The sequence below is a fragment of the Pecten maximus genome, chromosome 7 (assembly GCF_902652985.1).
Source record: "Pecten maximus chromosome 7, xPecMax1.1, whole genome shotgun sequence".
NCBI lineage: Eukaryota > Metazoa > Mollusca > Bivalvia > Pectinida > Pectinidae > Pecten > Pecten maximus.
The window spans coordinates 21225227-21248256 of record NC_047021.1 but is presented as its reverse complement, the minus strand read 5'-3'; the positions used below and the strand labels follow the sequence as shown (position 1 = coordinate 21248256).

The window sequence follows — 23030 nt, the reverse complement described above, 5'->3', positions numbered from 1 at the left end:
CAGTAGTCAGTCTGTAACACAAGAAAGTATGTACTGTATAGTAACAGGGCCGTGCTGTACAGTAGAGTCAGTCTGTAACACAAGAAAGTATGTACTGTATAGTAACAGGGCCGTGCTGTACAGTAGTCAGTCTGTAACACAAGAAAGAATGTACTATATATGGTAAAAGGCTAAGCAGATATTTATCATCCCATCGAAAATATCCTGCTTTTATGGTTAGATCTGATTCGGCAGGGGACACTACATACTTCCTAACATTCAGTGGAATATGTATGTATTTACTTTACAACAATTGTTATATCAACTTATGTTATATATGCATGTTGGCCCGGATGGAAGCATGCGAGGAGTCTTACTGTGGGAGGAAACCAGGAAAACTCATGTGGATGGGCAGGTGACCCCCTACCTTTTCAAGTCCGATCAGCGAATCGAACCCAGGCCTCCTAGGTGAACTGAAAGGCAAATATGTTACCACTGTGCCACCAAACCACCCATTTCAGTGGAATAGAGTAGATGTATTTTTCCTCTTACATTTACAGGGCTGTGGAAAGTCAAAGTAAGTGAAAATACCCTGATGGATCAGAAAGGTCAGAGTTTACATTTGATACAGGATATATTTCATGAATTGGATCCTTTTCAGATTAAATGGGCTCCTTTTGTATAGTTTGAATAGAATTTCAGAAAATAACTAGTGTCAATCTTAATAAAAATGTTTCAAAGACAAAATCTTAAGTACACAGTGTAAAAATAAATTGATGAAATAATGAACACAACATTTACAACATACATAATGCCATGAATGTAATTTATACTCATTAATGAAGAAATAAATGCATTGTTTTACTTGCCTTAAAATTTGGCTGTAATTACAAAAAAAATATTAGCCATACTTTCCACAATCAGATAGAGAAACACTTTATCTCTCATCCTCGTGATTTCCTTACAAACGAGACATGAGACACATTATCATAAGACGAAATTCTGAAAAATTCTGAATTCTTAAACAGGAGATCCCAGAGGGATCTTGGCACCCACCATTGAATGATTCTTATCCGTTCTATGAAAGACTACTTTCCCTTCTTTCCACTCTTCTTATTAACCATTTGATACCATGGGGAACCTACATATGAAGTCTAAGAAATATTGTTAAAATTCAAGGTGGCTGCCTGTTGGCCGTTTTATTGTACTGATCACACTAAAAAATGAATGGGCACAACTAGAGACAAACAGGAACATAGATGTGAAACAAAGAGGCACCTAGATGTAAAACAAAGAGGAACCTAGATGTGAGACAAACAGGAACCTAAATGTGAGGCAAAGAGGAACCTAGATGTGAGACAAACAGGAACCTAGATGTGAGACAAACAGGAACCTAGATGTGAGACAAACAGGAACCTAGATGTGAGACAAACAGGAACCTAGATGTGAGACAAACAGGAACCTAGATGTGAGACAAACAGGAACCTAGATGTGAGACAAACAGGAACCTAGATGTGAGACAAAAAGGAACCTAGATGTGAGACAAAGAGGAACCTAGATGTGAGACAAACAGGAACCTAGATGTGAGACAAACAGGAACCTAGATGTGAGACAAACAGGAACCTAGATGTGAGACAAACAGGAACCTAGATGTGAGACAAACAGGAACCTAGATGTGAGACAAACAGGAACCTAGATGTGAGACAAACAGGAACCTAGATGTGAGACAAACAGGAACCTAGATGTGAGACAAACAGGAACCTAGATGTGAGACAAACAGGAACCTAGATGTGAGACAAAGAGGCACCTAGATGTGAGACAAACAGGAACCTAGATGTGAGACAAACAGGAACCTAGATGTGAGACAAACAGGAACCTAGATGTGAGACAAACAGGAACCTAGATGTGAGACAAACAGGAACCTAGATGTGAGACAAACAGGAACCTAGATGTGAGACAAACAGGAACCTAGATGTGAGACAAACAAGAACCTAGATGTGAGACAAACAGGAACCTAGATGTGAGACAAACAGGAACCTAGATGTGAGACAAACAGGAACCTAGAGAAACCTAAATGTTTGAGAAACATCTTTCCAATACTTTTCAAGAAATAATGATAACAAACTTCAATCGTTAACATACAAAATAGTCATCTGTTTGCTATTTTGTTTTCCTGATCAGACCAAAAATTGAATGGGCATAAATATGGACTAAGAAAGACCTACAGGTCAAGTTTGAGAAGTATCCTTCCAGTACTTTTAAAAAAATAATGATGACAAGGATTGTTTCATGCCCGGACAGACAGATGGACCAAAGTTGATTTCAAACAGCCCACCATCTGATGATGGTGTGCTAAAAATCAAAAAGAAATTCAGGCATTGTAGTAAATGTAGATTTAGTATCACTGATGCTGAGAATGAGTTAACTTCTTCTGAAGAAAAGTTGACCACCCCCATCCCCCTCTCCAACCTCACAAAGAAATAAATGGGAATTGAATAAATAAGGAAATGTTAACTAGTTACTTGTAACTAATATTAAAGAAATACAACTTTTGATCAAGCAAGTCTTTACAAGCAATATAAATCCCCTTTTATGACCTGGTATACATAGACTCGTTAACAATAGTCAATGTAAGAAATGAGGGAATCATATATATAACACATCTGTTTTAAGGCAGATCACAATCCAGGGACATACCGATGAGATATCGAAACTTGACAATTACAACACTCTATTACACAATTACTTGCATGGAGATATTGAAACTTGACAATTACAACACTCTATTACACAATTACTTGCATGAAGTTTCCCAGATATCCATCAGAAAATATAATTGCTGCAATGATTACAAATAATGACTATCAATGTCAATGATTAACCACACATAATAAAATTCAATGAAACAGCTGGACAGATGCTTAAGGGTGAATAACTGTACTGATCTTCAAATAAGCTCCCTCCCCTAAAGTTTAGCATTAAAGTTTCCAAAAGGAAATAGTTTAAAGATTCTAGAAAAATAGAAGGGGGCTTATTTGTGGGCAGGGGTTTATTTGTGGACAAGGGTTTATTTGTGGACAAGGGTTTATTTGTGGGAAGGGGTTTATTTGTGGACAAGGGCTTATTTGTGGACAAGGGCTTATTTGTGGGCAGGGACTTATTTGTGGGCAGGGGTTTATTTGTGGACAGGGGTTTATTTGTGGGAAGGGGTTTATTTGTGGACAGGGGGTTTATCTGTGGACAGGGGTTTATTTGTGGGCAGGGGTTTGTTTGTGGGCAGGGGTTTATTTGTGGGTAGGGGTTTATCTGTGGACAGGGAGTTTATTTGTGGACAGGGGTTTATCTGTGGACAGGGAGTTTATTTGTGGGCAGGGGATTATTTGTGGACAGGGGTTTATTTGTGGGTAGGGGTTTATCTGTGGGCAGGGGTTTATCTGTGGGCAGGGGGTTATTTGTGGGCAGGGACTTATTTGTGGACAGGGGTTTATTTGTGGGCAGGGGTTTATTTGTGGACAGGGGTTTATTTGTGGGAAGGAGTTTATTTGTGGGCAGGGGTTTATTTGTTGACAAGGGTTTATTTGTGGGCAGGGGTTTATTTGTGGGCAGGGGTTTATTTGTGGGCAGGGGTTTATTTGTGGGCAGGGGTTTATTTGTGGGAAGGAGTTTATTTGTGGGCAGGGGTTTATTTGTGGACAGGGGTTTATTTGTGGGCAGGGGTTTGTTTGTGGGCAGGGGTTTATTTGTGGACAGGGGTTTATTTGTGGGCAGGGGTTTGTTTGTGGACAGGGGTTTATTTGTGGGAAGGAGTTTATTTGTGGGCAGGGGTTTATTTGTGGGAAGGAGTTTATTGATGGGAAGGGGTTTATTTGTGGTAAGGAGTTTATTAGTGGGTAGGGGTTTATTTGTGGGCAGGGGTTTATTTGTGGGAAGGGGTTTATTTGTGGGAAGGAGTTTATTTGTGGGCAGGGGTTTATTTGTGGGCAGGGGTTTATTTGTGGGAAGGAGTTTATTTGTGGGCAGGGGTTTGTTTGTGGGCAGGAGTTTATTTGTGGACAGGGGTTTGCTTGTGGACAAGGGTTATTTGTGGGCAGGAGTTTATTTGTGGGCAGGGGATTATTCGTGAACAGTTATTTATTTGCAGGCAGGGGTTTATTTGCAGATAAATACAGTACATACATACCAGTATGTTCATGTATATAAATGAAAATATAATCATCTATTATATGTATACCGCCCCAGGAACTATTTACTTTGTGAAGTACAAGTGCTGTACATGAACTTTTTTTTATCTAATTCATTACAACTGATCATAACAGGATGTACAGGTTTTTTGTATCTGAGTTTAAGTGCTAGGAGCTGTAAAGTATTCCATAACAACATGTTCACATTCCATTATGTAACACCATCCCATCACTTAAAACCTGCAGTACAGTATCATATTTATACTTAAGCTGAACTATATTACTGACATTCCTATACACAACAAAATCTAATTATAAATTTTACGGGAAAATTTAAGGGTTATGAATAGAATGTTGAAGTACAGTTTGTGATCTTTAAAGTTATCCCAGCCACTTCAACACTGTAACAGCAGATCCATAGTTACATAATGTGAAATATGGTAAGTTACAGGCCATGAGAAGGAATGTCTGTCCTATACTAGGAAAGTGAGCTTGCATGATGATTTAACTTCTGATCCAGTTTAACTTTATGATAAATCTTGTTCAATTGATTTGATAGCTGATGTTGTTTTGTTCTTAAACTATTCCTGTCTATGGTCAACAACAACAAAAATTTATAAAATACCAGTTAACCTAACCTTGTAGCATAAATCAACAAGAGGCCTAGAGGGCCTGCAATGCTCACCTGAATATTTCAGTAATCAGTGCAAAATACTCTCATATAACCTATATTACAAATATTTCCTACTTTTTGAGCTGTCTCTCCCATTATTGGTTCAAACCAAAAGTGAACCAAATCCTGTCATTCAGAAAGATCAGGAGAAAGATTTCAATTTTTCTCTTGCCATAATTGACCATCACTCATGCCCCTGTGGAAGCAACACCATCCGTTTATATACATTTGGTCCCTTTTGCTCTATAATGCTCCAGACCAAATCCGAGTCATTCAGAACTAGTAGCAATTAAAGGAATTACCTCAATTTCCCCTATTTGGCCCCGCCCCTCTAACCCCATGGGAGCTACAAGAAGGAAATGTTGCAGACAATAACGGACGACAGATACTATGCCATGGTATAAACTCACCAACCCTTTAGGTCAGGTGAGCTAATAAGCGTCAACATTTCATTTTCTAAATATGTGAACAAGGGTAAATTTCCAATAAGTTGTCTCCCTTACAGAGATCCTACATTAATGAATTAAATCCCTACAATTTTGAGGATATCAACTGACACTTTATTCTATAAGCTTTCATCAGGGATTATAATTTATGGTCCTAGGTAAACCTCCATCTATAAAATAAGACTAAATAAATCTACCATCAAAAATCAAAGATGGTAGTAAGATAGTGCGAGATATCTGTACAAGGAAGTCTCCAAATACATTTATGTAAAGGCTTATGTAATACAAACCTGACATTGACTACACCCAGCATGTCCTTGGAAATGTACCTCAACACCACAGCATTCAGTATAAACGTCATCATTCTTATTGACAACTGAAATTTAAAAAAAAAAAATTTAATATTGACTGAAGACAATAAGGCCAGTGCCGCAAACTGATTGGACAGGAGGACAGAAGGCAGAAGGACGGACAAGCTGATTCCTGAGTATACCCCCCTAACTTCGTTGCAGGGGAATATAATTTTTTTTTAAGAACATCTATGTAGCATTTGGGTGCCTGATGAGCAATATTTTACAAGTAATGTTGATAGTGGTTCTTAAGGAAAATGAATTTGTCAACATTGGCAGATTAAGGGGATGAGAGTAGGGATGTAACGATACATGCGTCGAATCACAGATATCAGTTGTAAATGATACTGTCATTCATTTACCTGTTATGATACAGAAATCTGCAAATAACTAAAACAATTACCGTATTTGACGTAATAAGGGCACAGGGCGCAGGTAATTTTGACAGTGGGGCACCCTTATTAAGATTAGTTATTCTGAAGTTTTATGAAACAGACTATACCTTATAGCCAAGGCTGTGAAAACGGTAAAATATTCAGTCATAAATATATTCCAGATGAAGATATCTATTCATTATCATATATTAAGCTTAAACATCACTTGATTATTCCTGTAAACTTGTAAACCATGCCAGCTGATCTTTAGACCAGAGAATGTGTGTTCCAATGGAAATCTTTTGTGTTCTATTTAGAGACACAGGTGAATTTCCAAGATCATATCAGACATCGTTTTCTTTGAACTAATAATTGATTTACAATGTCTTTTACTACCTTTCTGTTCTGAACAAAAGTTATTTTTCAACGAGAATGAAGTCTTTTACTTTATCTTCAAATAAAGATGGTAAGTTATTATTTGTATGTGTGTTTAGTTTTGGGTGCTCTTTGCACTGACATGTCATCTGTACATGAAGGAATAGACAAAATGTGGCGAAAACTTGTGTTCCAGTTACTTAATATGCTGAAGAAAATTGAACACATAAAGTAGCAAAACATTTCACATGAACACCATTTTAACACTCCGTCAAAGATTTATTTCCTTGAAAAAAGGTAGGGGCGCCCTTATTAGGGCAGGCGCCGTTATTAGGTCAAATACGGTAGTTTAAATCTACTTCATCTTTGCATTCCACTATGATGCATTTTGGTACACCGCCATATTTTATCAATTTGGAGAGGTAATGTCAGTTGTCAATCGTTGTCACCGGAGTGTTTATAAAATATGGCGAACATGTGCACAGAACAAGCGGCACCGGAATCATTTCAATTGAGTGTTTGGTCATAATTTGGCTTTAAGCAACAAAAGGAAATTACAAACATATTGTATCAAAAGAAATTGTGGTGTGCAGAATTTGTCATATGGAGATGTGATAAACAGGAGGGACTACAAACATGTTATTCCATTTGAAACTGAAGCATATCATTGAATAGCCTGGTGATGATGGCCATGCGAAATAGACCTGCCAAAAGCTCACGTGTGCAAGGGTAGAGGAAGTTCCCGAAGTCAACCACTACTGACTGATTCTTGTTCACACAAAAATCAGTCTGTACTCCACTCATGTATGGGTGGCGGTCTGTGCCAATAACTACATAAAGTAACACTAACTTAACAAGAAATATCCTTAAAAAAGATAACCAGCATAGTCTTAATTCTGGTGGTTATAATGTAAAACAGCTGGTGAAATGAATTAACGAACTAATGCGTTTCAGCAATGATAACAAATCGGTTTGAATCATTTTGGTGATAATAAGACTGCATATTTGAATTAGGAATATAAGTTTAATGTGTCATTTGAAAAAAATACATCCACTTATTAAGCTTACATTCAATCTTAACTATGTTTCGTTTTTTAACTGCATATCTGCATTTTGCATTTACCGCTACATTGACCAATCACATACTTCATCTTGACCAGTAACGCCACCTGTTGCGTCATATCCGGGGCCAAAAGAATATTATACGACTATGCCGAAAAAAGTAACATCTTAAAATGCAAAAGTAACGTGTTAAAATGCAAAAGTAATGCATTACAATGCAAAAGTAACATGTTGCTTCTGCAAAATACAAAAGTAATCTGTTAAAAAAGCAAAAGTAATGCGCTACTTTGTATAATCAAAAGTAACGTGTTCAAAACCAAAATAACGTGTATTAATGCAATTAACCAATCAGGAATGTCAACACAAAGTCTCTGAAACCGGTCGAGAGTTTCAACAAAAGAAAGCATCATCATCATCTGACAATGACGGAAAGTGAAAGAGAGTGGTTTTATTGCACCAGGTCCAAAGTAAGCATAGCAGTAAAGTTTATATATATATATAAAGATATCTCCCTGCTGTATTGCATTGAAGCCAAAAATTTGCTGATATCAATATGTATTGCAATACTGTAATTATTGTTACATCACTAATATTAAGAGTACTGTTAACCAGACACTTGTATATCATATATACAAGTCTGCGTTAACTAAACTCAATTTTTGCTTGTTAAATAACAACCATTGTACTACCGTAGTCAAAGATGATTAATTCAGCAAATTAAGATTCATGATTTGTTCAAGCTGATTAAGGCACATTATAATGATGGGAGAGGAGGTGATTGAAGGATAATTGTTAAATCTTGTTTAGATTTTAACTGCCACATATGATTTATTTACTGTTATATTCTTGTTAATACGTATCGCTTGTTTGGTGTCTGCAGAATAATCCATACTGTTTTATAATTTAATTTTTTATTGAAATTTATAGAAGAGATCCCTGAGGGATCCTGATGCCCATCACTGATCTTTATTGATTCAATGTCAGACTGATCTTCTATCTATTTTTCCCTTCTTTCTTCTTTTCTCGGTAATGAATTTCAATTATCAAAATCCAAGTTGGCCACCTGGGTCCAGTTGTTCAAAAGGTAATTAGGCTAATCACAGTTTAACAACAATTTTAAAATCCTGATTAAATTGTTTCTGGTAAAACTAATTTGACAAAAGCTTATCAAACTATAGCACTCTGACTCATCAGTCTCTTCCTGCCTGCCTATCTTAAGGAATATACATACATATATACAGATTTAAAAGTAAAGGAGAAATGAGATTTTCATTAATCAAGAAGTTGGCAATCTGTTGGAATATTTTGTTTTTCTGATAAAAAATCTAAACTGAATTGGCACAACAAGGACCGAGGGGAACCTACACATGAAGTTTGAGGAATATCCCTCCATCTGGTGATGTTGGGCTAAAAATAGCAAAAAAAAATGGGGGATGGAAGGCACTAGTGAAAACCCTAGGGCTGGTGGAATTAATGCTGATATCCCCCCCCCCCCCCCCCCCCCCCCCCCCCAAAAAAAACCCCCCCAAATAAAACCATTATTTTGGGTTGTGCAGGCAATTAGCATGAATTGTAGTAGATGTCATGCCATTGAAATAATTTGTGCAAACAACATGGGTAGATATACCTGTATAATTCCTATTAAATACCAGAAAGTGTGCTTGTTCTGTATTCCCCTGGCCATGGGTTACCCATGGCCAGACTCCCATATGTTACTAGCCGGTACAGTGTATATTACAGTGGCATCACCCCAACACACACACACACCTAATTGACATCACAATACCAGTACTAGTGATTATCTGTCATTGTGAGTGTGAGGTGTGTCAGTCACAATATACCTGGCCAGTTCCCCCTCTTTAAGAAAATTCACCCAGGGGGGTCCATTTATAGCTAGTTGTTAGATGTTTTAGTCTCATTTACCTCTATTTCTTAAAGGAGTTTACCTGTGGTCATATTATAGATCTTGGCAATCATGTGGTCATGTTATAGATGGTAATCTATTGAAAACTACATGTATGCTGTTGCATACGGAATAAAATAAAATGGTAATTGTAACTAAACTTTACAATTTGAAACTGCTTTCTAACTGAACAAATACATTGAATTTTTTTTTGTAGTATTGAAGATAAACATGCCTTTTTTTTATGTGCATGTTTTGCTCAATTGTTAAGGCTCTTTGTAAATGCTGAATGAGAGTTAGAAGTATATATATATTAAAAGAGCATTAGGAGAATTCACATACAAGTTTCCTATTAACATAATTATTGTGTATATGGTGCCAACGTAATTGGCGCGACGTTATGTAGGTATTAGTATGACATCACGACGATTGTGACGTTCTACACAGGTGTCTTTGAATAAATAGTTGATCAATGGTATCCAAACGTGTTGGTTGTGTTTCGTTGGGCTCCGTCCCATTCTCGACATTTGGTGCCGTGACTCAAGAGACATTTTAAGAACATGGCTACAAAGTTAAAGGCAACCCGAGCAGGTCACAGAAGTGCTATTACGAGGTTTTTAAAACGATTTGAAGCAAGAAACGACGAAGAAGCTGACAGTGAAGAACTATCATCAATTTTCGATGTAATCACGGGAAAAGAGAAACTATTACAAGACCTCAATCAACAGATACTGGATCAACTGAATGACGATGAAGTGGAAGAAGAAATAGCGGATATGGATGAGTATACTTTTGATTTAAATTTCAAAATACGCAACATGCGAAAAATACTCAAACCTACACACACACACAGTACCACTTCGTCACTCGACGCAAACGCACAGAGTTTTCATATGCCAGAAAATGGAAATTACGATAGAACATGTAATAGTCAATCCATGAACACGGACTTGAGATTTCCCGACAACAGATCATTTTCTACTATTTCTACTCAATATCACAAACTTCCGAAACTAGATCTTCCTAAATTCAGTGGAAACATATTGGAATGGCATTCGTTCTGGGATTCTTTTGAATCAGCTGTACATTGTAACCCATCTCTAAGTGACGTACAGAAATTTGGCTACTTGAAATCTCTACTTCAAAACGAAGCTTTACAAACTGTTACAGGATTTGCTCTTACGAACACAAATTACAACAAAGCGATATGGTTGTTACAAGAGAGGTTTGGACAGGAACACAAAATAACAAGCGCGCATATGCAAGCTCTTTTAGAAGTCCCTGCTCCGCGAAATACGCCCGAAAGTATGAGAATGTTTTACGATAAAACGATAATGAATAAACTTCCAGGCGAAATTAGAAAAAACCTCGCGAGGGAACACAGCATGAGTAACTGGACATTAGGAGTGTTGCGAAAAAGTTTGTTCAGAGAGATTAGTATTATGGAAGCAGGACAGTCTGTTGACGCCCATACGGACACGCCTTCGTACACAGCCACTTTTTTTAACCGGAACAGGTACAAAATCGAAATACGCGAACAATAAAACGAAGCAATTTAACAAACCATGTGCTTTTTGCAAAGATGTACATGCCCCCAGTAATTGTACAAATGTCCTTGATGTGGAAAGTCGAATCAAAATCATAAAGCGCGATAATCTTTGTTTCAATTGTCTGGGAAGACACAGAATAGCAGATTGTAAATCTCAGAAAACCTGCAAAAAGTGTAATTGTCGCCACCATTCGAGCATACGGTATGTAACGACACACAGCGTCAAGACGATACGCAAAATGACTCGGTCACATACGCGAAAAAACACAACGCGAAGGAACGAAATAACGAAATAATGAAAATGTGACAATTTTGAAAGAATCGACTACATCAGTGATGTACACAGCTTCAGAAGTAAAATCATCACAGGTATTACTGAAAACCGCTATCACACCAGTTTGTGTTAAAAGTCAGTGCGTCCAAAGTAACATTTTATTTGACGAAGGTGCACAAAGGTCATTCATTACACAGGAATTGGCAGATTAATTTCAATGTTTAAGTAAATTTCAATTACAATTCTTTTCTTTTGATGAAGTAAACAATGTCTTCAATATAGTGTTTTGTTTATGTTGCAATAATAAAATGTAGAATAGGTCTATGAATTAACTTTATTGAATTGGATAAATGTATTAGTTGTTATATACTATAAACATTTTTTTTTCTGACTGCCTATATATTATCTTCTGTAATGCATTTCATAAATAGCCACTGCTATTATGTTCCTATAATGATGATGATTATGCAATGGATTTTATCACAAATACAACTGACCAGACACAGATTAGCATCATCAAAGTTAAAACAAAATTATAAAATAAATGTCACTTTGAAATCTTTATAGAATATATATATATCAATTCAGTTCCAGGTATTCAGGCTTTATATGGAATATCAATATTACAAAAATGTCAACTGTATTTGTGTTACAACTATTGCAAAACAAGTTATAACAGCTTATATTAATTTAAATAAATCACTTCCGTGGGTCTCCAACGATGGGGGCCGTACTGCGGGGGGAAACTGGAGTACATGGAGAAAACCCAGCAGGTCCATTCTCGGCCCTGTTAGCTATCACTATTATATACCATCTGTATACTATACCATATGTAAGGTAGGTGTTATTAATTTTAATTGTATTTGCACCAAAATCTTAGCAATACCAAACGGTGTTGGAGAATTCCATGTTTTGATATAGGAGTGCGCTCTGGCCCTAGCTACACCAGACATGAAATCCTAAGGGTATACATAAGCTTATATTTTTTATACTACAACTATGATGTTTGATCTCCAATACCAAATGCTGTTGTTTTACCTGTAAAAACACATTATAAGTGGCCGCCTTGGCTGCTCCAGCTAACAATTCTGGTCCCTTCATCGTGTCTCTGTTGCAGTAGCTATAGGCCTTTACTGACCAGAGTTAGCCTTCTCAGAACTGGGAACGAAACGTCACAAGCAGACGATTTATGATCTTCGGTTTTGATGCTTTGGCTTCAGATTCCGATTGATATCACTGCGGTGCTCAGGTTCGTGAAAGGTGCACTGCTGGAATGTTGAATCATTAGGGAAAGCGAGTAGGTTGCCGCGTCTTGCATTTCTCTAAACTGGAGTTTGTCTGACACGCGTGTATCCTTATCTGATGAAATGTACACTGAACTTACCATTACAAATATTTAGGTAAAAGTAAGAGGATTTCCGACTAATTTGTTATCCAAGCTTTCTTTAGATCTAGATTTCGTTATACTCGTACCCAACTCGTAGGCAACAAACATTTTGAAGATTATGAATTCGCGGGAACAGACAAGATGCCGAAAACGAAAAAGCAACATTCCAAAGACTCCGTAGGTTCTCTTGTAACTTTCGATGAGAAAGTACAAACTAAAGGAATAACGTTTAACATGTTACAAGCTTAACAACAGTTTTAAAGCATTCGCTTTAATTTGTTTCAAATCGATTTGATAAAATATGTCATTACTGATGGTTTTCTTTCGGATCTCTTTGACTTTTCCATACAGTAAAATACACACAACAGTAGTAATCGATTAAGGGTTCAGTTTCAAAGTGAAAGCACATTTTATATAAACAAAAACCCAGTACATTGCATGAAAATGTAACCCCTCCCCCTATATATATTTTTTCAGAATTTTCTATGGGAGCCTCAGTAGCCGTGATCACTAATGTGCTAACAGTTGTCTTTGTGACGTGTAAGGGGTTCGTTACCAAGTCACGTCTTGGGATTCGAGATATTTACTACATATTACCCTAAGTACAATATATACATATATGTGTTCTGCTATAAGAGCGTAACGCCGCCCGGGCGTAAAAACAATGAGTATGATTGTATCCAGTGGTTGTCTGACCACTACGTAATTATCTATACTACTAACAACAGCGATTCTGAATGCCGCTACCGCGTTACTAGTAAAACCGCTGCAATACGCACTCTGCTAGAGCCTGTGTATATGTTAACCACGCATACAGCACCAGTCCGTCAGACCGCCGTTCTCACTGCTGTTTGCAGCGAGCTCCTGTATGCGCACATATATACACAACAACCCGACCGCTAGCTATACGTCGGTCAGCCTCCCAGAGTTACCTGTACACTGACCTGCCAACAGTGCACTGCCAACAGTCAACTGTCAGGCTCCTTATCACCGCTGTGATAATATAAGTACAGTACCGTAACCCTGTCAATCCGCTAACCCCACAGTGTGTTAGTATTCCAGCCTTATTCAGGCCCACACTGTTTTCTATGTATATGGTAATGCTATGCAATTCTATAGTATAACGTTACTGTGTTCCCTGATCTTCACTCGTCGAAATCAGAATCAGAATGGGACCCGAGCAGCTCGAGATCAGCTCACCTGTATTTATACTAACGAAAGTATCACGTGATTACAGATATCTAAGTCTTTTACATGTTTTACTGGGACGTAACGTTGAAGCTTCTGCCCGACGAGGTCTAGTTTCATTTTCTATTTCCCGCCAAAAGACCTACTTTCGCTTTCCGTTACATCTTGTAAAAGAGTCCTTAATGACCATGTCAGCTCATCAGAGCTTATGTTGCTTGTTAAACCATGAATGTCAATGACGATAAATAAAGGTTATTTTAATAAAAAAAAAAATCATTTTTATGCAAATTAGCAGATTTCGGTGTAAAAGTCTAAGCAAATACCTAGAGTTAAAATACAAAGATAAAAAAGGAAAAAATTGGCGTCCGAGAATTTTATGCAAATATAACCAGTATGCAATTTAATTAAGTGAATTCCTCTACATAAACTGGTAATTAAGACTAGTGATGTTTGTACATATATCCAGGAGTTGACCATGTCGGATGGAAACTATGCAGGTGTCCACAACCCAGTTACAGAAGGTCTTTCTATTAGCCCTTGATCTGATTATTATATCTATATTATAGATAGAATCTGTCAGTATCCCATGTTTTATGAATATAAAACCAATCAATTGCAAATGCATCCAGGTAATAATAACGGTCATACTTACTGATGATGTACCAAGGTAAAAAGACACATTGTGCAATAACTAGACAATAATGTAAGTATATGTTGTTATCGGCCCATCCGTCGATTTGCCTTGTAAATGATAGTTTTAAATCTAAATCCCATATCTCAAGAAATAGTTTTAAATTTAAATCCCATTTTTCAAGAGATTTTAGGTAGAGTCCCACTGGTCATGGTTTACTGTAGGATACTGTATTTCTGTGTTGTTTTAGGATGATGAGTATGCGCCTGGGCCATCTTCTCAGGCCCCATCAACACAGACACATAGCACTCAGGCAGAGAAAGCAGCAGCAAACATGGACCCGGATGACCTAGAGAAACGATTCCATGATCTTGTACAGTATCTACTCATCATGGACCAGAAAAAACTTCCAATAAAAAAACTAGGTATCACTTTCGTTTAAACTTTGTTTTTTGTCGAAAGACAAGCTCTTAAGAGCTTGTGTTACTATGTATATTCAACGTAAAAATAGTTTCTTATATCTTGTTTTGAATTTGCAATTATGATTTATGTAATATACAATAAACATACACAATAGGAAATAGGAACAAGTGTCTTAGACACAGGCTTTTCTTTTATTATATACATGTATAAACACTTGTGTGTATATTAGAAAAGAAATTTGTTGATGTCATATTCAGTTTGCTATCCCACTTCATGTACAAATTCTAGCTGCACATTTTTGCAGATCATATATCATGCAGTTTTCATTTTCTTCAATTGTATGATTTGTTTCAGATATAAACAAGCACATATTAAAAGAAAATCGTGGAGCTTTTCCAGTGTTGATGAAGAAAGCAGGAGATGCACTTTTAGAGGTATACATTTCTCCTAGTTACTTTTTTAGCCCACCATCATCAGATGATGTTCAGATATATTCAAATCGCCACTTGGCCCCTAGTTATGCATATATCATGTAGGGACAAGTCGGAAAACAACATGGCCGACAGGCAGCCATCTTGGATTTTGACAATTGAAGATTGTTATCGCTATTTCTCAGAAAGTACTGAAGGGATCTTTCTCAAATTTCATATGTAGGTTTCCCTTGGTCACTAGTTATGCATATTGGATTTTGGGACCAATCGGAAAACAACATGGTGGACAGATAGCCATTATCGCTAAATCTCCAATTTCATATATACGTTCCCCTTGTTTGAAAAGTACTGGAAGGATGTTTCTCAATGTACACAGATTAGTAAGAGGAAGGGAAAAATAGAAAGAAGATCAATCTGACATGGAACCTATCAAGATCATTCAATGATGGATGCCAAGATCCCTCTGGGCTCTGGGATCTCCTGTTTTTTGATCCAACATATAATCCAATTTCTTGAAATCAGGTTTTTAGCCCACCCAAATCTGTTGCTGCACATTGAAAATAGAAATAAGAGAGTTATCTTTATTGGTTCTTTGTCCGACTGATCTTCTCTCTACTTTTCCCTTTTTTCTTCTTTTCCTCTTGATAATCTGATCTCAGAAATATCTAAGAAGAACTTCCTGAGAAATAGAGATAACAAACTGTCAACATTAGAGATGGCTGCCTGTTTGTTGGCCATTTCGTTTTCCTGATCAGATTCAAAATTGAAATATTCCTCCAGTGACTTTTAAGAACTAGTGATAACAATCTTTAATTGTCAAAAGCCAAGATGGCTGCCTGTTGGCCATTTTGTTTTACTGGTCAGAAATCGAAATTAAATTGGCAAATCTAGGACCAAGGGGAACCTACAAATGAAGTGTGTGAAGTATCCCTCCAGTACAAATAGCAATAACAAGATTGTTTAAAGATGGACGACGAATGGACCAACAATTATAATTTCATTGCCCTATTACGAGCAATTTCTCTGAATTGTGTCAGATTGTCTGGCGTATTGTGTGATACTAATTAGGAAAGTATTACTTACTCATATAAAACTTTTATTATGTTTCAATATTCTTGAACATTGAATGCATAATGTTGAGGTTATGCCTTGCAATCGAAATCTGATATAATGAAAGAAACTTTATATTTGTTGAATCTGCTGATTAAAGAGATATTGTATTAGACTTAATAGTGTATCCATTAACTCCCCCAAGGTAAAAATGTAGCCTGCTGTTTTCTCAGTATGTTTGCCTATTTCCAATGCAAAATGAAGTTATAAGTACCTTCAATATTAAACCCAAAATTTATTGTAGGTGTTTGGTATTGAGCTTGTACAACTTGAGGACAGACTAAAGGGTACCTACATCCTTGTAAACAGAGTAGACACAGATACAGAGGATCTGGAAAACCAAGATAGACAGACTGGTCAGGAATTCACACCTGTGGAATGGTGAGTCAGGACAGCAATAGTTTTTGTTAATAGAAGAAATAGTTTCTTTTTTTCTTTTGTCAGAACTGTTTTGATAAATTTTTGCAGGCCAGAAGAAGATGATGCCAAGACAGGGCTCCTTATGGTGATTCTTAGTCTCATCTTCATGAATGGACAAGTCATGCTGGACTGTAAGTATCTAGTACTATACAGATATTATGCCAAATTAGCATGCATTACCTTTAAAATATGCCTTTAACAGTGTATAAAACAACAGTATCTAGAGTTCATAATAACTTAACCTTGTAAAGATTGCCTGTGACCTAGTTATAGAATTAGACCTGGAAAATTGAAGGAGTTGAAATGATTTGATTCCTTTTTCCATCATGGACCCTATCCCTCTGTTGCTCCTACTGAACCCCGTCATCTTGATGTACTCTCTGTAAATATTGTTTTTAAGACAAATAATGTATTAATCATCTATAACCCATTCAGACTACCATATCCCTCTGCAAATCAGCCTCTGACCACAAATAGGTTCCCTTCTTCATTTTTGCAATAGCATCTGGTGTTACTTTACTGACGGCGAAGGTTGCATCATTGTTGCCAACATTTCCCTTTAAGTTTTGCGTTTGCTCAAAAAGTGTTAGTCAAATCTAACCAAACATGGTCTATATTTAGATGGCATAGTGGACATCTCAATACAGCCTTTATTTATGGAATATCATCCTGAATTTATGGTCCAGTGACTCTTGAACTTAGGGATGCTGGTAATCTGAGTTTTGTATCTAGCTCAGTTTCTCACAAAGTATCAATGTTATTTCAACCAAACCTGGATTTTAGTTGCATGGTTTTGCTCTCTATTGCTTCTCTTATTGATTTACATATTAGTTTCTAGCCAAATTGGAATGTATTCTGTGATAAATCAGATGTATTTTCTTCTCGCTTTTCAGAAAGAGTGGTTTGGGGGGTAAAAAGACATATTAAGATGAATTTTTAGAATTAATGATTTTTCTAAATTTGATATTTGTTTTGCAATGTATGTACACATGTCTAAGGTATACAGGGTGCTTCCATTCTATAAAGTGGAGGTATATTTGGTTGTATTTGGGGAAAAAATATTGAAATTTTTAGTGAATTTTGGAGTTTGCTTTAAACTTCCTTTACTGACAAAGCAGGACAAGAGAGACATATTACCAGATGTAATTCCTGTTAAGATAGTAAAGCTACTAAGGGATTCACAAATCAGCCCTCCTCACACTTAATACAAAACTTTTACACTAGGGGAGGGGGTTTAATTACTAATGATATTCAATTAAAGTTGTACATACCAGAAATGTTTACTATTTAAACTATGTCTCTGTTTTCAGCATACATGTGGCACACCCTGAAAAAACTTGGGATTGACACAGAGTAAGTTTATCAGTAATACAAGGACTTTGAAAATGATCTGTACTATCATTGGTACTTTTTTTTTATTAAAGTTATTAAGAAAGTAAAATGTTGAATTAAAGTTGAAATCCAATTATTAATCAACAATGACTAATTTTATAAAATTGTTCTGAATGCATAATAATCATCTGAAAGCTCATATGATGGTATCATCTGAAATCAATCTGTTGTACAGAATTTGCAGAAAAATAAACTTATTAATTGATGCAATAAACATTTTCATTACATCACTGATACAGCTTTCAACCACGAGGTGTTTGGAGATGCCAAGAAATTAATAACACAGGAGTTTTATAGGCAGGGATATGTAGAGTATACTCGACAACAAAACTCAGACCCCCCTGTATTCGAGTTTAGATGGGGACAGAGGGCCAAACAGGAGATATCAAGGAAGAACTGTTTGGACTTTGTCAGTCAGGTGAGTTACACAATTATACAGGAAAGATAAGTCACACATAATCATTTGTAAGGCAAGTCACACATTTGAACAGGTGAGGTGAGTCACACATTTGTATTACAGGTGAGGCACACATTTGTATTACAGGTGAGGCACACATTTGATACCATTTGGCATGGCTGTTATTCTGTTTCAACCTACAAGCTGTCATTTATATTCTAAATACCAGTAAAATACTGCATCAATTACAACTGTGTTGTAAATAATTTGATGATAATACATATAAAGTATAACTAAGTTACCTAAACACAATGGCACAGAAACCTTCAGTATAGATCATCTAAAGCATGTACAACTAAACCACAAACTCTGTTAGATGTTTGATATGATTACCAACATAGCAGAAGAAATTTAATGGGAGGGAACTTTAACTATTCATTTGATGTATTTTGATTTTGTTTGGTGTCAACACTTAAGAAAGGGAGATGATATGTATATTTCATATGTTTGTGTCAATGTTTGCAGTTGTATGGACGGGAACCTGAGAAGTGGACATCACAATATCAGGCTGTATTGGATGAAGGGGAGGTCGTAGCCACTACATCACAGGAATAATGTACCAAATGGGGGAGATCACAGACATCACAGGAATAATGTACCAAATGGGGGGAGATCACAGACATCACAGGAATAATGTACCAAATGGGGGAGATCACAGACATCACAGGAATAAAGGAGATCACAGACATCACAGGAATAATGTACCAAACGGGGGAGATCACAGACACGCTATCACAGGAATAATGTACCAAACTGGGGGAGATCACAGACATCACAGGAATAATGTACCAAACGGGGGAGATCACAGACATCACAGGAATAATGTACCAAATGGGGGAGATCACAGACATCACAGGAATAATGTACCACTGCACCCTGATTAAGAAAATATCAGATAGACTTACCTCACCAACCATCTAATTGTCTGTATGAAAGTAGGAAGTCAGATAAAAGTCCGGATAAAAAAATACAACGATATGTGAAACAGATATGTAGTGATTACATTTCTTTATATGGAGGAACAATACGATGGGAAAGGAGATAATCATCTGGTAGTCATTGTTGAAACAGTCTTGTTTCATACTGAAAAAGAAGGGTGCAATATATAGCGAAATATTGGTAAATACATATTTTGTATAATGTATTGTTAAAACGTGCAGACTAGGTAGATTTTTCATCAGTATTGTTATGATCTACATGTATTTTGATGATAATAGAACTATTTTTATATGAAAGAAAGAAAGGTATGAATGAGTTTTCTATTTTTAGCCCTGGCACCATATCAAATGGTGGGCTGTCAAATCGCCCTTCATCTGTGAGTCTGTCTTCTGTTATCCATCCTTAAACAATGATTATTACTGCTTTTTCTTAGAAAGGACTAAATGGATTTTTATCAAATTTCACATCTAGGTTCCCCATGGTCCTTAATTGTGCATGCTAAATTTTGAGACTGATCGGAAAACAAGCTACCATTTTGAATTTTGACAATTTATGTTTGTTGCTATTATTTCTCAGAAAGTATTTTCAAATGTAGATTACTCTTGGTCTCTAATAGATTGTATCAATTTTGAGACCAATAGTAAAACAAAATGGCAGAAATATGGCCATCTTGGATTTTGACATTTGAAGTATGAAGTTTGTTATTGCTTTTTGTTAAGAAGTACTGTAAGGATATTTCTCAAATTTCATATGCGGCCTTAAATTTCATATGGGTTTCAATCTTCATTGGTTCCTAGTTGTGCCCAATTAAATTATGGGTCAGAACAGAAAAAGAAAATGGCCGAGAGGTGGCTGTGTTGGATTTTTCACATTTGAAATTTGTTAATGCTATTTCTTTAGAATTATTGGAACTATAAAAAAGGAAAAGGGGGAAGAACAGAAGAAAGATTGTCTTACATATAGAAATAGTAAAGATCATTCAATGGTGGGTGTGAAGATCCCTCTGTGGTATTGTCTTATAGAGATAATAAAGATCATTCACTGGTGGGTGTGAAGATCCCTCTGTGGTATTGTCTTATAGAGATAATAAAGATCATTCAGTGGTGGGTGTGAAGATCCCTCTGTGGTATTGTCTTATAGAGATAATAAAGATCATTCAATGGTGGGTGTGAAGATCCCTCTGTGGTATTGTCTTATAGAGATAATAAAGATCATTCACTGGTGGGTGTGAAGATCCTCTGTGGTATTGTCTTATAGAGATAATAAAGATCATTCAATGGTGGGTGTGAAGATCCCTCTGTGGTATTGTCTTATAGAGATAATAAAGATCATTCAATGGTGGGTGTGAAGATCCTCTGTGGTATTGTCTTATAAGAGATAATAAAGATCATTCAATGGTGGGTGTGAAGATCCTCTGTGGTATTGTCTTATAGAGATAATAAAGATCATTCAATGGTGGGTGTGAAGATCCCTCTGTGGTATTGTCTTATAGAGATAATAAAGATCATTCAATGGTGGGTGTGAAGATCCCTCTGTGGTATTGTCTTTGATAATTTATGATGATGCAGGAGTACCAGCAATGCATGTTTACAAATGTTTTACAAGATGTAAATTATTTAATACATTGAGATTGTGTATGTTAATGAGAGTTGTTGAGTAATGGAGTGTGCTGGTTGATTGTGCCATTGGGAGATCATGTGCTAGTTGTATGTGAAAGTTGTTCAATAAATAATATTTTAATGAAATATCTTTACTGCTTTTGAAATTTAATCAATTCTTTGACCTGAAGAGTCAGGGAAAATGTACAAATGAATATCGAGCATGCTTCAGCCTTTGTTGTGTCATATCTGTCAGCTTTTAAAACCTTCAACATGTTTTATTTAATTCCACTGGTAGAATTCACTTAATAATTGTCACAAGTTATCCGAAGAAGATGTAAATGCAATGCTATTTTTTGTGGTAGTCCAAAATGGCTGACCAGTCACAGATGGCTTCCTTTAAAATTTCATATACATGTACACACCAACCTGCAATTTCTGTCTACCAAATTTATCGTATCTTCATTAAAAAAAATGAAGGAAAACTAAGAATGATTGACTTGGATGGTTTAAAATACCATGGCAAGCTTTTAATACTTGTAATCTGAATTTCCTAAATACTGCTATATCACAATAGTAAAACCATCTCAAAATAGTTTCTCTCTCGTCTATATTCTAAATTTGATGAAAATTCAGAAATCTTCTTCTCAAGACCCAAATAAGTTAGAATCAAATACTTTTTATATGTGGAAGGGTCTTAAGGTGCTTTACCAAAATTGTGAATTTCATGACCCTGGGGTCTCACGTTTGTCCCTGGGGAGGGGGTCAAATTTGCTATAGTTTATATAGGAAAATCACATTTTTGACTATCATTTGTTTCATTTCTATTGGAATTTATTCTAAGTTGGTTAACATTATCAGCATGGGATGACAGTTTGATGGTATGCACATGTTGGCCCTGACTGACCCCCAGGGGCTGATAGGTGGGACCAAAAAAAGAGTCAAATTAGCTGAAAATTCAGAAATCTTCTTCTCAAGACCCAAATAAGATAGAATCAAATACTTTTCATAGGTGGAAGTGTCTAAGGTGCTTTACCAAAATTTCATGGCCCTGGGGTCATGTTTGCCCCTTTGGTGGAGGTACCCTTTACTGTTGTTTATATAAGGAAATCACAATTTTGACTATCATGAGTGTCATTTCTATTGGAATTAGCAGTTTTGGAAGACAGTTTGCTGGTATGCAATTATTGGTCCCCAGGGGCTGGTGGGCAGGGTCAAAAAGGGTCAATTTACAGAAATATTTCAAAACTCATAAACTCATCAACCCGTTAAGGTCCATGGGCCTCTTGTCTATATTGTACATGCCTAAGCACTCCAGCGACTTAATTCCCTGTGGGATGTTGATCACACTTCTCACAATTTCAAAGGACAATAATATTTTGGACAAGTTCAACTTTTGCAAGTTTTAGGGTTGTTGGATCAAAGTCACTTATTATTTTTCTGCCCCTGCCATGAAATGGGGAAGGGAGTGTTACTCATGTCCGTCCCGTCCTGATGCAATGTAACCAGCTAATCTCGGGAACTACTGTCAGATGCAATCCTCACCAAACTGTGTTGCAGGGTGTCAAGTTGTAGCGGGGGACATTTTCTAGTTAGAAAATCCTTTGTCAGCACTCTAGGGATTTGGATGAAACTTCACACTATTAAAAAGGACTATACTTTCTTGGGACAAGTTTCTTATAAATCATTACATTGTAATAGCTGGCAGTGGCTGGTAAGGGACTAGCCCAAGTTTCCTCTGGCCCTTACACCATGTCTAACACCATATACATATTAAACAGTCGATATTACAAACTCAACAGTTAAGGTCCCTGCATGGTTAAATTACAAAAGTGCTACTTTTTTAGGTCTGAAGGAAACCGAAGATGGCTGCCATGGTAGATATCTT

At 36.5% G+C, this 23030-nt stretch overlaps 2 protein-coding genes across 5 annotated transcripts in view; one reads left to right on the top strand and one right to left on the bottom strand.

Moving 5' to 3' along the window:
* Positions 1-12540, bottom strand: part of LOC117331894 (protein RFT1 homolog) — a 33682-nt gene extending 21142 nt beyond the window's left edge. For both annotated transcript variants that reach the window (XM_033890851.1, XM_033890850.1), the window contains exons 1-2: positions 12205-12540; positions 5570-5655 (exon numbers count right to left, since the gene is read on the bottom strand). In XM_033890851.1, coding sequence (XP_033746742.1) covers positions 5570-5655; positions 12205-12267 — 149 coding nt within the window. In that variant the 5' untranslated portion in view covers positions 12268-12540. The remainder of the gene's footprint in view (positions 1-5569; positions 5656-12204) is intronic.
* Positions 12541-12625: 85 nt separating this feature from the next.
* LOC117331895 (non-structural maintenance of chromosomes element 3 homolog) lies at positions 12626-21293 on the top strand. Of its 3 annotated transcripts, none has more exons than XM_033890852.1 (8): positions 12626-12730; positions 14623-14797; positions 15150-15229; positions 16581-16717; positions 16805-16887; positions 18067-18109; positions 18389-18566; positions 19071-21293. In XM_033890852.1, the coding sequence occupies exons 1-8, from the start codon at positions 12695-12697 to the stop codon at positions 19158-19160; spliced, it is 822 nt and encodes a 273-aa protein (XP_033746743.1). In that variant the 5' UTR covers positions 12626-12694; the 3' UTR covers positions 19161-21293. The 3 variants fall into 3 exon arrangements, with proteins under 3 accessions (XP_033746743.1, XP_033746746.1, XP_033746747.1); XM_033890855.1 differs by lacking the exon at positions 12626-12730 and adding an exon at positions 13975-13992; XM_033890856.1 differs by lacking the exon at positions 12626-12730 and adding an exon at positions 14427-14444.
* The last annotated feature ends 1737 nt before the right edge of the window (positions 21294-23030 follow it).

Excerpts from the sequence above, each read along its gene's own strand:
- LOC117331895 (XM_033890852.1), top strand. The coding sequence starts at position 12,695 with ATGCCGAAAACGAAAAAGCAACATTCCAAAGACTCC. Across the intron at positions 14,798-15,149 it reads ACTTCCAATAAAAAAACTAG|ATATAAACAAGCACATATTA; the intron begins GTATCACTTTCG and ends GATTTGTTTCAG. Across the intron at positions 18,567-19,070 it reads GTTTGGACTTTGTCAGTCAG|TTGTATGGACGGGAACCTGA; the intron begins GTGAGTTACACA and ends CAATGTTTGCAG.